The following is a 21,846-nucleotide window of genomic DNA, read 5'->3' on the forward strand; positions in this document are numbered from 1 at the left end:
GCGCACACACACACACACACACACACACACACACACACACACACACACACTGGGTTTTAAAAGTTCAATGTCTGGAGGGCAAAGTTATCTGGTCAAACACAAAGCTCCTCTCTCAAACCCTGAACTTCTGACAAGAGCTCAAAACAAGCGCGCCCAAACACTTAACAACAGGAAGTCCCTGAGAATCTGCTGAGGACAGCAGCTCCGGAAAACAATCCTCCTCTTCATCTGTGTGTGTGTGTGTGTGTGTGTGTGTGTGTGTGTGTGTGTGTGTGTGTGTGTGTGTGTAGATGACAGCAGTGTAAAAGGCTACTGGTCCCGTAATGAGCGTGACATTTCGACTGCAGCCTCGACCTCCTCGTTTCCGTCGTCGACCTCTCGGCCGCATTCGAGACTCGTCACGACCAGGAAATCCCCCCCCCCCCCGACAACCGTCCCTCCCTCCACACCCCCCCCCCCCGGTGATGAGGACAAGATGCTCGGTTGCATGCAGCAGGATGAGAAACCGTCTGGGTTTTTGAGATTCCTGCCGCCGATTCTTTCATGATAAAAAGCTTTTTTTGTCCAACATGTTGTTTATTTGTGAGATAGAAACAAACATGGTTACAAGTTCATCACACTGGTTGGGAGAAATAGTTCTACCTATCAGAAAAGAGCACAACTAAAGTATCACAGCAAAGCGTGAAATGGACACGCCTGTCTGCTACAGCAAAACGTGACACGGCCACACTTTAACCACGTTTTTTTCCCCCGGACGTGTGTTTTTTGTTCCCCTGTAAATCATATGGATGAAAGCATGAAGTAGGTTTCATTTTCGTCCACTCCAGGAAAACGTGTAACTGTCACAGCTAGACGTCGTCAAGCGTGGCTATCTCACGTGTTTTCCGTAGTGGATGAAAATGAAAGTTACTGCGTACTTTTCAACCACGTGACTGACAGGAAGATTATACTATCAGCAAAAAACACGTGTTTGGGGTTCGGGAGACAAAACGTGGTCAAAGCGTGACTATCTCACGTTTTGCTGTAGCGGGCAGGCGTGTCTATTTCACGCTTTGCCGTGATACTGGGTTGAAATAGCCAGTATCAAGGTATCGCTCCATTTTTTTCATACAGTAAATTTGATTTCAATAAATTGAAAGGACTTGTGTTATTATTGTTGAACATGGGATAGTTTTTTTTTTTAAGTCTCAGTATGCCATATTGATACTTTAACGTCAAAGTCGCCTCATTGATAGCCTCAAAACTGCAGTAATAAGCACACTCTGTCGTTGAGGACATCTGGCTGTAACAGAGCTCATGAAATCAAATTACTGCTGCCTGATGTTCATGTTTCTATTTATCCATCTTTTTTTTATTGTTTTCCGTCATCTGTTAGAAAACACTTTGCAAGCTCTGTATTTCACAACCTGCAATGCAAACAAACATTATGATGAAATATTCATTTCAGAAATCTGTCCACCGTTTCGTGCTGTGAAAGATCTTCAGACACCAGCTCTGCCACCAGACCTCCGTCACACCGACGACTCCCCGAACAATTAAAGACAAACTCTCCTGCAATGATTTTTCCATCCTCTAAATTAAAAAAAAAAAAAAAGTAAAAAATTAAAGAATAAACCTCCACTGACTGGGACTCAAATCCAATCAGGCACCCAAGATTCCCTCGTTCAATCTGTTCTACCTCGGCGCCCCATTAATGGGCCGCAGGGCCGGAGCTTAACCATCCAACCAACGGAGCGCGGTGGCTAATTGTCGCTATTACAGAGGCATTAGGGAGGGAGGGGGGAGGAAAGGGGAGTAGGTAGGGAACTGGGGAGGTGGGGTTGTCCTGTGGGTTTGTTAACACTCCACTGAGCTTCCTGATAGGTCGAGGTTTTAAGACCGCTCAGCCACAGCTAAGAGCAATCGAACTGATTAAACAAGCCGGGGGTTTGAGAACGAGCGCTCGGTTGAGTTGGAGATTATGTTGCTGCTCTTTTAAAGTGCTGCAGTAAAAAAAATAAAAAATCACCACAGTTCATGACACACACACACACACACACACACACACACACACACACACACACACACACACACACACACACACACACACACACACACACACACACACACACGAGCACAATGAAACATCTGAAACACAGCAGGCGGAGCAAAGACCAAAAAAAAAATAAAAAAATCAATAAATCATTCGTTGAACATGAGCAGCAGACGATCGGAAAACAGCTTCCATCCGTGTCGGGACGAAGCGAGGTTCACTTCCTGTAACCTTTCAAACAGTATCTGCTCGCACACCTGATGATGTTCGCTTTCTTCTTTTTTTTTCAGTTCAGCACATCTTAAAGTCTGCTTTACATATCGGCTGTAAACATCCTAATAAACTCTGTCGGGCTGCTTCCTAAAAAAAATAGTTAGACGATTTAACATTTCGCACACCTGCCTGCAAACTCACCGAATCTCTTCTTATTGTACGTCTGAAACATTTCATCATTTTCTCAGACAAGAACTGATTTCCTGATTTATATCACATTGACATATATTGATGCATATGTGAAAGATTTAGATAACATAATGCAGAAAAAGATGCTTCAGGTCATATATAGTTATATTTATTTTAAGTGTTCACAGTTTCTGTCTCATTTTGGGCGATAAAGTTTAAACTGCTTTTGCTGCGTTGAAATTGAACTCGTGAGCTCGTGGTTTCAACGCGGGAAGTCATGTGCAGCGTATGATTAACGTTCAAATGGTTAAGTTGTAAAAAAACAAAACATGGACGGGCGTCTAGAAGCCGCAGAGGCTAACGATTATCAAGCTAACAGGGCGGCTAACGTAATTCAGCAAATACAAAAGTCAAAGAAGGGAAAAGATGAGGCCGCTGGGAAGATCAACGTTTTCCTCAGACATACACTGTTATCTAAGTTACGAAGACAAACTCTACGTGATTAAAATTACAACATATTAGCTGAACATCCAACCAAACATGAACTTCCGTGACCTCTGACCTTTCTGTAAGCGTCAGCAAACACGTCGCAACTCTTGAACTCGAAGCTGATAGAAAACATACAAATCCGACATCGTGAGCACCACAAGAGGGCGCCGTTCATACGAACATATTTGAACGCAGCGCGTCACAAGTTACTGATGACCTCATTGTAGTCGATATAATGATATCGGAATTTATTTACTTCCTAATGTCAGCGTTGGTATCAACCCCAAAACTCCAGGATTGGTTGGGCGCTAATTTTCATATCCCAGACGATGATGATGATGATGATGATGAGGCAGTTCACTAAAGACTGAAATGTTCCGTCAAAAATGTAAAATGTGAGGTATTTTTTTTTCTATTTTTTGTTCTGCACTTGAATATATTTTTTTTGATTCCCTGTTAAATGTAAAGATAAAGTCCTCTGTGCTTTAGTACCGGCGAGCGTTTTGTTTTTGTCTAAAGAAAATAAAGCAACTGAAGAAGCTGAAACGGTGCAGACGAATCAGATCTTTGGTTAAACAGACTGAAAAACCTCCTCGGAGAACCGAGCTGAGAAGTGAGCGTTGATCGGGACGGTCGTTTTGAAATGAAGTGTCTGAGTTTCCGAGAGTCTCACGAGACACTTCGAGGCTTCTCCGCTGCTTTTGGAGAAAAAAAAGAGACAGAGAGAAAACTGATTGCTAATCAAGCGAGCGAGAGCCCGCGAGTAATTGGACGAAGCTGAACTGCAGTGTCACCAATTAGCATTTGTGACTGTGAAGAGCAGAGACACAAAAGCTCTTTAATTATGGCAATTTTCCCCATTTTTTTTTTTTTATTTCTTCCTATTTGGAGATGAGAAAGAAAACACGAGGAGGAGGAGGAGGAGTGATGAGGAAGGTTTTTCGGAGATTTTAGAGCTACGCAGGCATCATTTTCTAAAACACAGTGGAGCAACAGCGTCCTTCGGGCCGTTACGACATCGGATTTAAGCTTAAAATGCTGCCATTGTATTAAAAAAAACTGAATAAAATAATGATGGCAGCAGTTAAAATAATGCTGTTAACTGAGCTTTTGTTCTTCCGGCATCGACTGCAGCATTTTCTGACTTTGATCTTTTTCCTTTCTGTTTGTGCTGCTAGCTTCAATTCAGCCTCGTTTTTTTTTTTTAGTTGTGTCATTAATGGAGTCGCTCGATTCTTCAGGCGGCATCGGAGGCGAACGTCTCATAAAAATGTGTTTGTATTCAAACTAATTTGCTTCGCCAAATTAATTTCAGAGGACACAAGCCCTCAATTACTAAATGAATTAGAAAATATTGACCCGAAGCCGTTGTGGACGTCCCCCTCTGGTCCTAAACAGGGTCCCGGGACCGTCTGAACATACAAGAGCTGCAAAGATGTTTCATCCTCCTTTAGGATGCTGGAGAACAGCGAATGAAAACATCTTCATCAGCTTCCTGCTGCAGCGACGACGAGACTCAACCGTACAGAAAATATAACACGCAGCCAAAACACTCCGCTTAAAGACGCTAAACGGGGTTTGAAGAGCTACAGAGTCACCGAGTACATTTTACTGGATATCGTGCCACTTTGTTAACGTTTCTCTTGATCTAATTGAAATGTATTGAAGTGCTTGAACATCAAATAATCTCTAATTAAAAGAAATGAAATGGTCAAAGTTGTCACGTTGACATTTAAGGTGGATTGATCGATTCACAAAGTCGACTCGGAGCCTCGTTTTGATCCGCTCCCGTTTGCCCTGTTGTTAAAATTGCTGCGTTACTTGTTCATGTGTATCCGTTTCAAATTAAAAGCCCTTCACAGGCAAAACACTCAGCGTACCGACGCTAAACGGGTTAAAGCTGCTTATTTAGTGCGTTTTACACTGATGATATGGATTTCTTTGATGTTGATATCAAACATACTGAATAAAGTCAGTTTAAGTCAAACTTTTAAAAAACTGTTTTCTTTTGCATTTATTGGAGTCTTGTTCTATCTGTGCTCCTGTTACATAAGTAAAAGACCTGAATACCTTCTTTTTTTTTTTCCCACTGCTGAAAAAAACAACAACACACGCACATCACATTATGTAACGAGGGCAGTAAATAAACCCACAAATAAAAAAAATACAAAATAAGTCCTGTAGTCGTAGCGCATAACCTTTTCTCACTGAGAGTCTGGTGCAGTGCAGAGCAGAGCAACTCATAAACAGAGCGGTGACTAACACACACACACACACACACACACACACACACACACACACACACACACACACACACACACACACACACACACACACACACACACACACACACACACACACACACACACACGCTCAACTCTCCCGGCGAAACTTGACACTGTCCCCTAATGATGACATCATCCCTCTATGCTGGCCTAAAGGTCGCTGATGTCCAGAAGCCGGCCTTGGGCACAAAAACGGCTCACTTCCTCACATGACTGCACACACACACACACACACACACACACACACACACACACACACACACACACACACACACACACACACACACACACACACACACACACACATTACAGAGGATATATATGAACATATACAAGGAAACAACGTGCACGCGCACGCACGCACACACACACACACACACACACACACACACACACACACACACACACACACACACACACACACACACACTTTGCCCGGTGTCGTAGCTGAGTGGCAGAATCTTGCCTGAAGACAGCCGACTTCATCCAGACTTCTTCTCCAAAACTCTGTCATTAGATCCAGAAGAAAAAAAAAATCCCTGCTGCATCTGGCTGGTTATTAAATGTGAGTCAATGTGGGAAATAATGGAAGGACATGCTCATCGGGTTTTTTTTTAGTTTTTTTTAAGATGTCGGAGGGACCAACGGGTCCGAACCTCCGCGGACCGTCACTTAGTCCACTTCAGACGATCCTAACCGACGGCCGGCGGTGTCGAGTCATGCAGAGTCCAGATTTATAGGGTGGACACGAGGCCGGGCGGGACGGCCTATAAATAATATTCTCCCTTTTTTTAGGGTATGTGGAGATATTTTTGAAAACATAATTTAAACCTGTGAAGCGTTCAATCACGAACGTTAAAACGTTTTCAGTATCCCATTACAGGACGCCGCTGTGCAGCACTGATATTCAGTTACAGGCGTCACACAGGATTTTGCTGAGTTGTGTGTGTGTGTGTGTGTGTGTGTGCGTGCGTGCGTGCGTGCGTGCGTGCGTGTGTGTGTGTGTGTGCTGCACAACACGTTCAGTTTCTTTCTTTAAATCTCTGTTCATTGTAACATTAGCAGGTTTTTTTATTGTTTTTTTTTTTTCAATTTTTGCTCAAAATTCGTCCCAAAATCGATTTACATCCTCCTCCTCTCCTATTAATATTATTATTATTATGATTATTATTATTATTATTATTATCAACCCCAGGATGACTGGAGGGTTTTTAACTTTGAGCCCAGGCCAAAGCTAGTCTCAGCTTCACAAAAAAATAAGCGCGATATGCTGAAGAATTTAGCTGATGCTGCATTAATGAAACGAAGTGGCTGTTTGTGTGTTCAGATGGCGGCTCAGCTTCTGACTGATCACATAACTCAACTTAACTCCTTAAGTTCTTGTAACTTTCCTTCTCGTCGCGGTCCGTCGATTAAATGGTCCGTGATGAAGACGAGGTTTTTCAGTTGACCTCAAATCGAGCCTCGTCTGAAACTCTCCTTCTGTCTGAACACGCCGGCGGTCTTTGAAGTTAAAGTTTGGAGACTGTAATTACCATCACTATACAAACTATAGTTCTGAAAATAAACATGATTTATGATGGCTTTGTGGTAATAAAACAGGTGGCAAAATATGAGTGAAAATAAATACACTTAAATATTCAATCTCATTGGATAATTAAGTTGAGATGAGATTCATATATTTTCTTTGATCTGCGTGAGTGAGCAGGTAGGAAAAAAATAAAAAAAGAGAGGAGGGTATAAAATTCTTATGACCTTATTAAAAATGCATCGCTTGCTCAAAGATTTGGAGCTCTCTAATTTGGCGAGTTGCAGGTCGAAGCGACTCGTTTGTTTTTTCTTCACCCGGCGAGGTTTCGTGTGACCGTTCTTTCAGGAGCAGTAACTGATATCATCATCATCACAGCTCAGCGCAGCAGCTCTCGCATTTCATTCAAATTCAGCCCGGTTTTATGTGCCGTATATATCATATCGTTTTATAAATATTACATTTGGCAAACACAGAAATCTGATTCACCTCCTCTTGACCTGCGAGTCGTAAGTCGTCGGTTCGGCTCTCTGCAGCGTGACATCAGACATTTTTTTTTTTTTTTTTTTTTTGTAATAAATTGCGCATCACAACACTTCTCCTGTCGGGGGGGTTGAAGCGTTTCTCCCGCCCGAGTTGTGCAAAAGAGCCTCTGGGACAGTTTACTGCATGACGGACAGGAAGGAGGAGTTACCTGAAGAAGGTGACGAAGAACTGAACCAAGTCCATGATGCTGTTGTGCTGAGAGAAGGCGATCTGTCGTGGGGAGAAAGAGAAAGAGTGTAAGAACATATATCCTGGAAATACACACTCATCATGCCAATAAAACTGTCTGGTATGTTAATGATCATCAGTCCAGAACGTTTTTATCATTTCTGATTGAGACCAACGAACCCTTCAGAGCTTCACGAGGTTTTTACTTTTATCTTTCAAATACAGTTTCATGTTGATACTTATTTTTTAATGGATTTCTATAAAGTACTTTGAACTGCATTGATGACCTTGATTTTATTGTTTAAGTATAATTCAAAACTTTTAAAATACTTTCTATGCCCCTGTAAAGCTCTTTAAGCATTCTTCATCTTGACTTTATCGTCTTTTACATGTAATTTTATTCATTTATTTATCTAATGGTGCTTCACAAATAAACTCACCTTGTCATTCCTTGTTTTATCATTATTTTTGTTATATTATTTAATTGTTAAATTATTCACATTAAACATACAAAGTTTTTCTGTCTTAAAACTTTCTACTCACTTTGCTTTTTCTTCTTTTATTATTTCATAGTTGCATTATTTTTATTAAAGCCTCCACTTCACCCTAGTTCACTTTTTCTTTTCATAAAATTAGAAGTGTGTCAGCACCAGTTTTTCTGTATTTAATTAAGACCATTTACTTCAGAGTGTCAGACAGCAATTAAACCATTAAAATAGATCAGACCAGATGGAAACGTTAGAGATTAATAGTCACATGTCTGAAACTGATGGAGCGGGACGACTGTTGTACAGCTGCGGTGTCGACATAGTTTCCCACAATGCATCAGGAACATTCAGTTTGCTCTCCCTCATCATGTGATCCAGTAACGGTAGAGGAAACATCTTTTCTTTTCCTCGGGGCCAACGTTCAGACCAACAACTTCATTTTCTGCCACACACGTTCACACATGTTCTCCGTCTCCGACACACAACAACAACAACAACAACAACAACAACAACAACACGACAAACACACCACCAGCCGCCACCATCTGGTTTGTAGGTTATGATGAGATCAGCCTTTGACAAAAGGCTGCTGGCCTTTTTTTTCGTGTTCTGAAACCCAGCGAGCGCCTCTTCCATCATCATCATCATCCTCATCATCATCATCACGTGTCCACAGCCACAGATCTCATACGTGTGGACATCCTGCACGATTTATTGTGAAGCTGTTTTTTGTTTTTTTGTAAAAAAAACGTTCTGTCTCTGTAACCTCTGCTGCCACCTCGGAGCAATGGAGGTTTATGAAATGTTGTTTTTGTGCTCATCAAAGCCCTGAAAAAATGAAAAACCTGACTTTCCAGAGACCGTTTGGTTCTTTGGTTTTCCTATTTTTGTTAAACTCACGGTTTGCGTCGTATAGTTTGTCAGACTTGTTTTTATTCTGTTTGGCTTCATTACATTTCTGTTCATCTCAAGACATAAATCTGAATATTTAAAAATCTGGACAAAATTAAACCAAAACTGTATAAATGAATGAAACATCTGTGATAAGTTGGAGAATATATATTTTCTGATTTGGGTGAAGAAACTCTGCAAAAAATTTTAAGGCATGAAGAAATATGTTTTTTTTTGTTTAGTTTTGCTTTCGAGAATAAAGTTGACATACTATTTCAGAAAGTTCTCCAACCTGCCTTAAAAAAAAAGATGTTTGAGAACTGGTCCAAAGGTTTTGCATAAAGTTAATTGATAAATAAAAACTACTCGTGAACTTTTGAGTGTTCAAACCATACACACTCTACTGTATGTTGCAGGCTTAAAAAAAAAAAATTAAAAAAGAAGGTTAGCTTCTATATTTCTACTTATTTCATCAGCACACACACCCACACACCAACTTAATCCTATCAGTATGAAAAAAGGAAAAAGCCCTCACCCCTCACCTCATCTCATCCACGACTCGGCGCGAGCAGCTGTGTGTTTACAGCGAGCACCTGTTCTGCAGACTGAGAGAAGAAACCCCGCGGCTTCACACTCAAGTTTTTGGCCCTCAGCTACGAAAAAAATAGAAATCCATCCCCCATATTAAAGAGGATTATTTATTACAGATTGAATTGATTTTCCATCCACTTCTCTGTCAACGCTCAGTTTTCTGTTGGAAGATGAACGCTGCAGAACGAGGTGCTTTTAAGACGCGGCAGAGACGGATGGAAGACGACCAAAAGGGAACTAATGACGATTAGTTGGCCAACTTTATGAAGTAAATACCTATAACTTGAGATTTATAGAAGCTATACGGGTCAAATATAACAACTTTTTGATGTGCAGTGTTTTGGAACCAGCAGTGATGTCATCAACCATCAGTGATGTCATCGTTGGTTTGTGAACGTTATGAATCCTCCAGTTCAGATTCTGTCCGTCACCATCTTTGCTTGTTCGGAGCGGTTTGGAGCAGGAAGTGACCATATTTGGACGAGCTGGGGGAGGAGCCAGCGGTGGATCTGACCGATCTGATCGGAAACCTGACGATACCACGTCCCGCCCACCGATAGCTGTAACCTGACTGCACCACAGACCTGTCAATCAAACAGACACGCCCCCAAAAACAGGTCTTCTTGAATCTTCTTTTCTAATGAATGAGGGATTATTTTCAGATGGACCTCCAGAAAACTAAGAAGAAGGAGTGACTTTAGCTAACAACACCGAGAGAACTGATGGACACATTTTATTCACTTTGGATTTGATGAGAGAAGTTGAATGGGAGTCTATGGAGCCGGAGGCTTTTTGGAGCCGACCTCTAGTGGCACTCGCTGGTATTGCAGCATTGAACCATTTTTCAGACCTGAAGCTACAAACACTTTAATTAACAGTCAGTAATTGGAACAAAGGCAGACATTGGATGTTTTCATCTTCCATAATAACGAGTATTTATTTACCATCAATGTCAAGTGTTTGTCTTCAATTTGAATACAAAGTTCAGGATCAAATAGGTTCCTTATAATTAGGCCGTGTTGTTGACCAGGCAGACCTGCGCTTTCACTTTTAATGTCACAGTTTAAAGATGAACAGTTTTATATTTCATGTTAATTGTCTTTAAAAAGGTCTTTTATGAAACTTTCAGACAGAACGTGTTGCAGCTGAGTGCAAATTAGCAGGTGGCTTTATCCGATCCTCACGAGTTGGACCCGCCCAAGACGCATTTAAAAATCATTTAACTACTGCAGGAGCCGTAAAACACACCACAATGTATGAGGCATCACAATACGACGGCGGCGATGTGTTTGTGAAGCGTGGTCGTCGTGGGGATACATTTAAATGGCTCCTAATAGCCGTAAGAGGCTGCGTCTTTGTCTCCGGCGAGTCCTCGGAGACTCCTCCAGAGAAAGAAAACGGGGGGGCAGAATGAGGCTTAAGAGGTTTACCGGCGTTTTTGTTTGGCAGGTAAAAACGGCCTGACGGTGAAAAAAAAAAAGAAAAAGCTGCAGAAAAGCTGATTTGGGTCCAGAGGGACGCAGCATTAATACGGGCATCAGGGAGGAAAGAGCCGGGCTTTGCATTCGGGGCTTCCAGTGAAGCAGTTTACATCATTACCCCTGACAATATAAGAACTTATTATGAGGGCGCACACACACACACACACACACACACACACACACACACACACACACACACACACACACACACACACACACACACACACACACACACACACACACTCGTACAGTAAACTGTTAATAAATGGATTCAAAAGCAAATGCAACAAATTCAATCAGACAAAAAAAAAAAAAAAACTTGCAGACCTGCTCGTGGATAAATTGTGGTCACTACAGTTAGTAAATTTACACACACACACACACACACACACACACACACACACACACACACACACACACACACACACACACACACACACACACACACACACACACACACACACACACACACACACACACACACACACACACACACCGACTCCAGCCAACAGCCATCATTTCAATTTACAACAACTGCAGTCGTTAAACACAACTATGATCAATAAGCTGTTCAGGCCACACCCTTTTTTCCCTTCCCAGCACGCACCACTGCAGAGCCACAAACAGAAAGAGTCGGCTGCTGCAAACACACAAAGGCACAACGACCGTGCAGATCACCAGAGAAACAACTTAATGCAATCTAACCAACATTTGTATCATGTTTTAATTCATAGTCAATCAAACCAGACACGCCCCCCCACCCCCCACCCTCCCAACATGTCTTTCTTTGAGGCCTCATATCTAAACAATGGAATTATTTCCTGAAGGAAACACTGATCAGAAGGAGAACGTGATGCTTTTCTAATGGGAGTCGATTGGAGCCAGCCCCCTAGTGGCCATCAGTGGTACTGCACGTTAAGGCCCTTTTGCATTGACTTCACTTTTTAAACCGAGACTACAAGCAGGTTTTATATTCAGTTAAAAGCATCTCTAGTCCTCGAGGAATGGGATGAGAGGAAGTCTCTAATCATTTCTAATAATATTTTAAGGTGAAAATAATCCCTCATTCATTAGAAAATAAGCTTCAAAAAGACCTGTTTTTGGGGGCGTGTCTGCTTGATTGACAGGCTGTCCAAATATGGTCACTTCCTGCTCCAAACCGCTCCGAACTAGCAAAGATGGCGACGGACAGAATCTGAACTGGAGGCTTCATAACAGACGTTCACGTCGCTGCTGGTTGCCTTTGGATGAAACCTCGATTTAACTTTGAATGTTTTTCGGAAACACCTCACAAGTTAAAGAAGAACTCGCAAAACGGATTTTATGATTCGGGAAAGGACAGTTTAAGTTTACGTTAGCTCGCTAGAAATGATTGAAGCGTCTCATTCGGTTTATTCACCTCAGAGATCTAGAGATTTAAACGAGTGCAGCGTTGGAAGGATAAATGTTGGTAATGTGATAAATAGAGTTGAATGTGAAGACGGGAGAGTCGGAGGACTGAAACTGCTGAGTCGGGTCTGATACAAACGCCAGCTGGAGGAAACACTGAAGGGGCTCAGACAAATGACTACCGAAGGGAATTCACCAACTCAGACCAAATAAAACACTGAAACAACCTGCAACACAATCGCACAACAACAGCAGCAGGATTCCTCTCCGGTAGGATGTAATTGTTTGGAGATCGGAGGTCAACCGACTGTTCAGGGAGAAATTTGATTTTTTTTCTTACGTGGAAGTCTGAACTGCAACGAACCAGCGAGGAGTGCGAGGACAAGAGGGAGGGACTGAGAGACGGAGGTAAGACATGAGAGGGCTCAGAGGACCGCCAGCTTCTCACAGCCCGGTCATTACGGAGGACCTACGGTGGCCCTCTGGGGACAAACTCAGGAGCTGTGACAGCAGTGGGGACGCCTTTTCTTTCCCTGACCCCCGAACCGAGAGCTGCTTGTTAAAGGCTGGAAGGAAAGAAAGTGCTTGGCTAATCAATAAAGGAAGGGAAAGAGAGAAAAGGAGGAGAGGAAGAAGAAATAGAGCGAAAGAGGACAGGAAGCGTGAAACAGAAGAAACAGAGATGAAGGTCGGACTGAGACACGACAGCAGCAGGAATTCATTTATCTACTTTTCTCGCATGTTGCTCAAACTGTGCAAACAAAATTTTGTGGTTAACAGCAGAAATCGGAATAATATTAGAATAAAATTAAGCACAAGAAACAAATCAAACTTTATGAAACTGAAGGAGTCCAAAGCGAAAGTGTTGACAGAGCTGTCCCAAATGTGGAAGGAATAATAATCTATTAATTATGGTGATAAGTAGTCATTTAACAAAAAATTCAAACAAAATATTGTCTTTAACAGCAATAATCTGAATAAAATTTGAGTAAACTTTAGGAAAAGAAACAAGCCAAACTTCATGAACTCGAAGGAGTGGAAAGTGTTGAAAGAGGAATAATGACTCAGAGTTAAAGTAATGAATATCATCGAGCACCGAATGCGTGTCCACATGTTAACATGAGCAGGTTAACAAATGAAAAGAGACGTGTTTACAGCACTTCCTCCGGATTTGCATATTCATGAGGACCTAATGACCAACAGGGAGGCGGTCGGCCGCCTCCACCTACACGTTATGCAGATGATGTCGGGCGCCTCCATATGTGAACACCTGTTAGTGAGGAGATCCTGTTAACAGGTGCTTAAGACTTAAGACCTCCTCCTGCATCCGTCTGCAGCTCCAACAGCAGCAGCTAAAAAAAACACTGGATTGAAACTTGGATTTCATTATCCGACGTACGGGAGGAGTTATAATTATTACTTCAGGCCTCACCTCAAAAATATGGGTGCAAATGTAGAAAATCAATGTGCTACGATATTTTTTTAGCTTTATGTTATTTTGCTGAACAAGCATTTTTTTTAATTTTTTAATTTTTTATTATTATTTAACAACTGCCTGGGAATAAAAGTGTATATGCATCTATATCAACTGTTTAATTCAACATTTATTTATTTTTTTTAAACCCCTACAAAGACATTACAAAATACCTTTTGACGAGTTATTAATTTACAGCTTTTACTGTTAGAGCATAAGAACATCGTAATTAAAACATCACTGGACGCTTATTCATTGTTATTTCATCAGATTGAGGAGAATTTTGCAAACTGACGAGCTAGTACAGCTAGCGTGCTAACAGCTGACAGACACATGTTTTATCGTACATTAAGGAGCATTTTATCCTTTTTTTTTTTCTCTTTCATTTTGTGGAGCAGAACAAAGTAACGTGATATAAAACTCCCTCAAAGGTCACGACTGTGAAGACGCAGGTGGTTCGGCGGCTCAAATTTATGTGTTCGAGGCGACCGACGTTCGCACAGATTTATTTTACCCCCGCGAGCGAATCCACTGATCTGGACACACTCTGATTTTGGACACACATTTTGCTGATGTAATGGTTAGTGTAACTCTTTCTCTACACACACACACACACACACACACACACACACACACACACACACACACACACACACACACACACACAAATCTCCAGCCTAATTAGTCCTGATGACTGCTGATGACTTCCTGTCTGGTTAAACATCAGTTACTCTGCGTCTCTTCCACCCTATGAAACATAATACTGCCTTCAGATGTATCGGATAGACCCTGTGTGTGTGTGTGTGTGTGTGTGTGTGTGTGTGTGTGTGTGTGTGTGTGTGTGTGTGTGTGTGTGTGTGTGTGTGTGTGTGTGTGTGTGTGATTAGAGAGTCATCCTCTTCAATGATGGCAGCACACAGGGTGAATAAGTGACCGAGCGCTGAGCGGCAAATCAAATCAAAGCACCACAACGCCGAGTTCTTCTGCAACGAAACGACCGCTCACCTCTCACAGAGTGCTTTTAATCAGCCGGCCTGCGGGCTGCAATGCATGATGGGATGCAGACGGACACGAGGAAAACCCACGTTATGCAGCATGAAGATTACCAATAATCGGGGCGGCACGGTGGTGCAGTGGTTAGCACTGTCACCTCACAGCAAAAAGGTTCTGGGTTTGAATCCGGTCCTGGGACTTTCTGTGTGGAGTTTGCATGTTCTCCCTGTGCTTGCGTGGGTTCTCTCCGGGTTCTCCGGCTTCCTCCCATCATCCAAAAACATGCACCTCAGGTCAGGTTACCTGGCGCCGCGGTCGTGGCAGCCTGCTACAGCAGCTCCCCCCTGAGAGCCCCCCTGCTGTAGTGAAGACATTTCCCCTCGGGGATTAATAAAGTGTATAAAATAAAAATCAAAAATCAAAATAAGGAACTAAAGATGTAGTTGTTTTTTAGAACAAAGTGTGGTAATTCATTCAGCTCAATCCAGTCTCCGAAAACATAAGTTGAAACAAAAGGCAGATTTAACACTTATTTGCAGCCTTTTTCTGTTTAACTTAACGTTTTTATCTGCTAAATTACAAAAAAGAAAAAGAGATGTTCAAATTAGAAACAGTTACGGTCTCCGGTTACACAACTTCTGGCTAAATTAGCAGTTAGTTCTTTCAAAACAACAAAAAAAGCAAAAAAGAGATGAAGAGAGAAACTGGGTCATGTTCCCATAATGTTTGTTGGACTCAATCAATAAAACATGACTTTTTGATTAGAAACAAATCCAGGCCAGTCCTGGTTTGTGGAAAAAAATGGGGTCAAAACAAACAGTGAGGATTTATATTCTCCTGTGACACCTTGTAGCTCTCTCTCTCTCTCTCTCTCTATATATATATATATATATACATTTTATATTTCTACTCTAACAGCTCATTAAATACACAGTTTCTATTGATTTTTACAAGCTTTAAACTTTCCCTAAAAAACTGTTTGATATCTAACTTTTGCAAAATGTGGAATAAAACAAGGGCCTTTAAAGTTTGACTTCAAAAAATGTTTAAATAAATGAATAAAAGCTGAAAATAGAAAATAAACAAAACGTTCAACATCTGTTTATTCTGAACTAAAGAACTGAATATGTATAATTTTTTTCCTGACACACGTTTTCACGGCCGATGTCACGGTGATGGTGCAGCGCGAACGTCCATTAAAACCAGGACCGACCGCTCGTGTCCCGACGGCGAGGACGAAGGTGCGAGGTCAGCGTGACAGAGCCAATCAAAATCTGTTCCAGCAGAGCGAGCGATCCCGACACCTCCCCGTTCTCCCAACCGGCCGCCGCCTCCCGGCTGACATCAGGACGCCGCGAGGGAAACACTCACAGGTCACATTAGCATGCGTGTGTCTGCGCACGTACGCGCGCGCGCGCGTGTGTGTGTGTGTGTGTGTGTGTGTGTGTGTGTGTGTGTGTGTGTGTGTGTGTGTGTGTGTTTGTGGAGTTCCCGCCTTTTGAAGGACTAAATTCATCTGTAGATTCTGCAACCTGGAGACGTTTTGTTGAGTTTTGGGGTATTTTACGTCCATTTTTGTAAGTTCAAAGGTTTAGTAAAACTATGGGACGTTTGATTTTATTTCAAAACTGTGGTTCCCAATAGTTTGTGAACTGTTGAAGTCTCGAGTTTGCTACGTCACCATCTCGCTATTTTTGGGGCCAGAAGTGACCTGATATGGACAATCAGAATGTCTCTCAGTCTGACAACAGAAGATTTAGATATTAAATCATAAAGAGTCTGAGTCCAACTTATCTGTCGTTTGATGTTTAAATTGTAAAACTGTGTCACAAATATGAAAATACTTCCTGTTAACTTCCTGGAGCGGTTTGGAGCAGGAAGTGACCATATTTGGACGAGCTGGGGGAGGAGCTAGCGGTGGTTCTGACTATATCTGACTGGGAACCCAAGGACACTACGTCCCGCCCACCGATAGCTGTAACCTGACTGCACCACAAGCCTGTCAATCAAACAGACACGCCCCCAAAAACAGGTCTTCTTGAATCTTCTTTTCTAATGAATGAGGGATTATTTTCAGATGGACCTCCAGAAAACTAATAAGAAGGAGTGACTTTAGCTAACAACACCGAGATAACTGATGGACACATTTTATTCACTTTGGATTTGATGAGAGAAGTTGAATGGGAGTCTATGGAGCCGGAGGCTTTTTGGAGCATAACATTGACGGTAACTCCGGTTGGAAGTGGTTCTTTGGAAATCTGGCCGTGCAAAAGTTTGGGAACCAATTACAATAATCAAACATTTAGCAATTTAGCATCACAAACTTACAGCTACTCAGACACACTGAGGCAGAATGAGGAGGAAAAGATGTCTCAGGTTTATTGTTTTAGCTGCTGGGCATATTAATATTTAAAAACAACAACTGCTTTCTGGCTCACAGGATCTTTATTAGAGCGATCGTAAAAAATGAACTAATTACACCTGTTATTATTACACACTGGAGGAAACCTCGTCCAAAACATAAACAGTAAAATAATGGCTACGCAAATCTTACCACGCCATATAATGGAGAGATAACCGAAGTGTGCAGAGCTGCAACGCTGCAGATGTATAAATATCTTTCACCGTGCAGCTATCACACTGCCTATTTTGAAGCTTTCTGAGAGTAAAAGAAAGACTAAAATAAACAGCGAATGAGAAGCAGAGTTTGTCCAAGAGTTCAGTCCAGAACAGACCTGCAGTCAGATCAGGAGTATATCAGTGTGTGTGTGTGTGTGTGTGTGTGTGTGTTTCACGGCCACAAATAATAACATCACATCTGGTGTCAACACGGGCTGCCAGACTTTCACACTTACACGGCTGCAGAGTCGCATCACTGAGACTTACTTTCGCTTCGATCTTTGACATTCACAACGCTACGAGAACACATTTCACCGGCATCAATGTCAACAATCTCACAGGTGACCCCCTGGGGCCTCAATCGATCATTACACCCATCAAAAAGAAAGAGTTTTAAAGAGGAAATGACGACTGACTGCCCTTTTTTGAAAAAAATTGTGATTGTGGACATGGAAAACATGGTTTCTGTTGGTGTCTGTTTGATTGACAGGCCTGTGGTGCAGTCAGGTTACAGCTATCGGTGGGCGGGACGTAGTATCGTCAGGTTTCCAACCAGATCAGTCAGATCCACCGCTGGCTCCTCCCCCAGCTCGTCCAAATATGGTCACGTCCTGTTTCAAACCGCTCCGAACTAACAAACATGGTGACGGACAGAATCTGAACTGGAGGATTCATAACGTTCACCAACCAACGATGACATCACTTATAGATGATGACATCACTGCTGGCTGCTGATTGGTTGCAACGTGTGGTGAACATGTGTCATACATGTGATCACATCTCTCATGTTTTTTTTTTTTTTCCTCCTTAGAGGAGCTCATGCATCATCCTCACTAATTTCATAGGATTATATTTTGGTAATTCTTGTCGAGAAATAAGACAAAAAAATATGAGGATTCATCCTCTGGGGATGATGAATATTCTCAGTAAACCTCTCACACCTCCAGCTGGTCTTTGTTTGTTGATCAAGGAGAGAGTTGACTTTTTTTTTTTTTTAAATCTCCCCTGGAGTGATGAATTCCACATTTCCTGACAATCTGCTGAGATTTGTTGTGTGTTTGTGTCTCTCTGGTATCAGTGTGTCCTGTGACCTGTGTGTGTGTGTGTGTGTGTGTGTGTGTGTGTGTGTGTGTGTGTGTGTGTGTGTGTGTGTGTGTGTGTGTGTGTGTGTGTGTGTGTGTGTGTGTGTGTGTGTAGGTCTATTAGATCAGATACATCAGCGCAGGTCATTATCAATTCTCAGGACAATTTCTCATGCTCGCCGTGTTCTGGCGTCAGAAGCCACCAAGGTCACAGAAGCCGGACGGCGAGTCGCCTCTCGCATTACACGCGGTCCACGATGTCTGACACGGCGGCGAGATGGGTCCTCGCCGCCGTGATTATCATATCACCTTTCAAGCAGGCAGATATATGGAGCTCTGATAATGCAGCATTAATGGGGAAACGCATATGAGAGGAGCGGGTCGATGGACAAACGACCCGTGACGAGGTGCAGGACACTCGGCAATAAACGCCGGCATTTATAACCGGTTGATGACTCGGGATGATCGGGAATCAGTTATCAATTATGATTCCACAAAAAAAACAAAAACACTTTTATACATCATTTAAAAAAACAAAAACAACAACACATCAATCAGAGGTCATGAGAATAAAATAAATACAAAACACTCAGTGAACGTTAAACCTGGGATCCAAACATTCAACCCTTAACATGGATTATTGTTGCTTTATTATTATCATTTAATGAAGAAGCTGAAGCTTTTGATTGTTTTTGACTGAGACAACATGGACTTTAATAGATTATTTGCATGAACTGACTCTATGGGATAAATTTACTGGCGGTTTTAAACCAACCAACCACTTCTTCCTAAATCTGATATTTAAACTGTCGCCATCTTGTTTGTTTTTTTACACCATAAGCGACCATCATTTTTGGACAAACTGGGGAGGAGCAAAGGGAGTGGATGTGACTGACTATGCTCCGCCCATCTATAGCAGAAACCTGACTGCACCCGAGTCCTGTCAATCAACCAGAAATGCCCCCAAACATAGCTCTCTTTTGAGGCCTAATATCTCATTAACGATAAAAGTATTTCCAGAAGGACCGACAGAAGACCGATCAGAAGGAGGGAGTTTATCTAACGACACCATGATGACTTGTGGGAAACATTTACTGACTTTGTATTTTAGCAGAGAACTTGACGCTTTTTTTTTTTTTTTATGGAAGTCTAATGGACACAGAGAGCCGGCCACCTGGTGGCCCTCGGTGGTATTACACCGTAAGGCTCTTCTGCAGAAGTCACCAATTCGTCTTCATGTTTCTTCATTTGCTGATAAAAATAAAAAACATTTTGATAAAAAATGTAAAAAGGCTTCACACTTTTATGTCTCCATGATTAATATAAGTATTTTCCTTTAACTTCTACCTGAGAAGCTTCAGTGTCTCATTCGTCACTCTCTCCATCCTCTGCTTTATGTCTCTATCCGTCTCCAGACCTGCCGTCCTCTGTCTCTCTAAGGTAGTCCGAACATCAGTTAACCGGCCGACACCGTCTCTCTCTCTCTCTCTCCTAATTTCTCCGTTCTGTCACTTCTTGAGTCCCATCCATCAGCGCTCACCCCCGGACCCGGCACGACAGTCATCTTAAAATATCACCGCTAAAAGTCTACTTCAATTTAATGGATCATAAGGCTGCGGCGTGAATATCTAGCGTGTGTGTGTGTGTGTGTGTGTGTGTGTGTGTGTGTGTGTGTGTGTGTGTGTGTGTGTGTGTGTGTGTGTGTGTGTGTGTGTGTGTGTGTGTGTGTGTGTGTGTGTGTGTGTGTGTGTGTGTGTGCGGCTGCACTGCCTGGAGATTTAATCCGGTGCTGCATAATTGATGGAGAGACACACTGGAAAACTCACAGATCATTAAATGTGATAGCAGATTTTGCCAAACACTTTTCAGAATAGTTTATGCTCAGCGTCCTGTCAGGGCTGTATGTCCTGCAGAGAGACAGCTGCTGAAGACGGATGACGACGACGCTCGTGATGTAAAGCCGCTCTTTGTGTTTCATCATGTTCCTCCAGACACCTGACGGACTTCTATAGAGTCTAAGTCCCTTCAGCTTCCCCAAATACTTTAATAATTAATCATCTTTAAAAGATTCAAATCCTGAACGGTGCATCTTGAAAATATCTTTTCTGCTCATTTATTTTCTCTATTTGAATCCTTATTGACATTAAAAATGACATCAGTGTTCATATCATAGCTGTTTTTAACTGTAATACTGTAAAACTTGTTTATTTGTTATTTTTGTGTTTATCTTTTTATATTGAGAATTTTGGAAAAGAATAGCAAATATTTTCAAACACTAAGTTTAGTGTCTAGAAACTGGAAAACAAAACATTCTCTTATAATAGTTGTGAAATATTCCTGTAGCCCGTCCTTCATTTTTGCATGTGGTTTTATATTATTCATTCATTACTTGACTAACTTTATTATTCCCTCAGGGAAACTGATTTAAAATGTGGGCTAAAAAAAAATGCATCTTTGAAAAGAGAATATTTTCGCAATGCAGTGACATGAACATTTAGAGAGACAAAAAAAACCTGCAGAAAGTAATCGTGTGAACACAAAACAATGGAGTTTTTTCAGATATTTTCGGGATGCGGGTTGACTCTCTGTTCTCCTTCCTGTAAATCCTGTTATGCTAAACACATCATCTGCTTCACATCACCGTGAGTCATCAGCACCACCGTCATCATCATCAAGTCCCGAATCAGCGGCAGAGCTCGCTTTCTGTGACCAAACACTGCATCCGTTAAATAAACAGAAGAACCTCTGAGATGATGAAAGAATAAGACTCATAAAAATAACCGTTTCATAATAGAAGTTTTCACGTCATTTACGTGGAACGTTTCGTCCGTCAAAGCAAAGCGATTCCATTTTTTCTCAGATCTTTACCTGGATCTTGATCGGCCAGCTGAAGTTGGACACGTACACGTAGAAGGTGATGTTGTGGTGAAGCCTGAAGTTGAACTTCTCGCAGGAGAAACTGTCGCGGTGCTCCTTGATGTTGGTCCTCGCTATGATGGGCATCTCTTCCCCGGAGATGGTGCCGGCTGAAAGCGACAGACAACAGAGAAAGTTTTCCCACATTAATAACAACAACTTCCAGAAATACTTTTTTTTATTGTCTCTCCTTTGTACCAACTGAGCATCATTTAAGTTCCACATCCTCCCAGATAAATGCTGCTGTACCTAATGAAGCGGCTGCAAAGTGTGTATTCCCGTTTATCTTTAGATTTTGGTTTGGTTTCTTTGATGTATTAAATCTCAAATTAGAAGGACAAATCACAAAGTTTGACATAGGACTTGTCCATAAATCCACCTTTAAGTTTTCAATACTGAACAAGAATCATAACTACGGAGAATAAAAGTAATAATTAAAGGAAGTGACAGCTAAAGTCCTGGAAAGATACAA

The 21,846-nt window shown here is 41.8% G+C and overlaps 1 protein-coding gene across 6 annotated transcripts in view; it reads right to left on the reverse strand.

Moving 5' to 3' along the window:
- Positions 1 to 21,846, reverse strand: part of atrnl1a (attractin-like 1a) — a 199,049-nt gene that overhangs the window by 82,904 nt on the left and 94,299 nt on the right. For all 6 annotated transcript variants that reach the window (XM_069709300.1, XM_069709299.1, XM_069709302.1 and 3 more), the window contains 2 exons: positions 21,327 to 21,484; positions 7,431 to 7,492 (listed from right to left, as the gene is read on the reverse strand). In XM_069709300.1, the coding sequence (XP_069565401.1) occupies positions 7,431 to 7,492; positions 21,327 to 21,484 (220 nt within the window). The remainder of the gene's footprint in view (positions 1 to 7,430; positions 7,493 to 21,326; positions 21,485 to 21,846) is intronic.

Source organism: Brachyistius frenatus, unplaced genomic scaffold (assembly GCF_029030835.1).
Source record: "Brachyistius frenatus isolate BFR_SWC_R1_liver_20210118 unplaced genomic scaffold, ASM2903083v1 Contig_82, whole genome shotgun sequence".
NCBI classification, from domain to species: domain Eukaryota; kingdom Metazoa; phylum Chordata; class Actinopteri; family Embiotocidae; genus Brachyistius; species Brachyistius frenatus.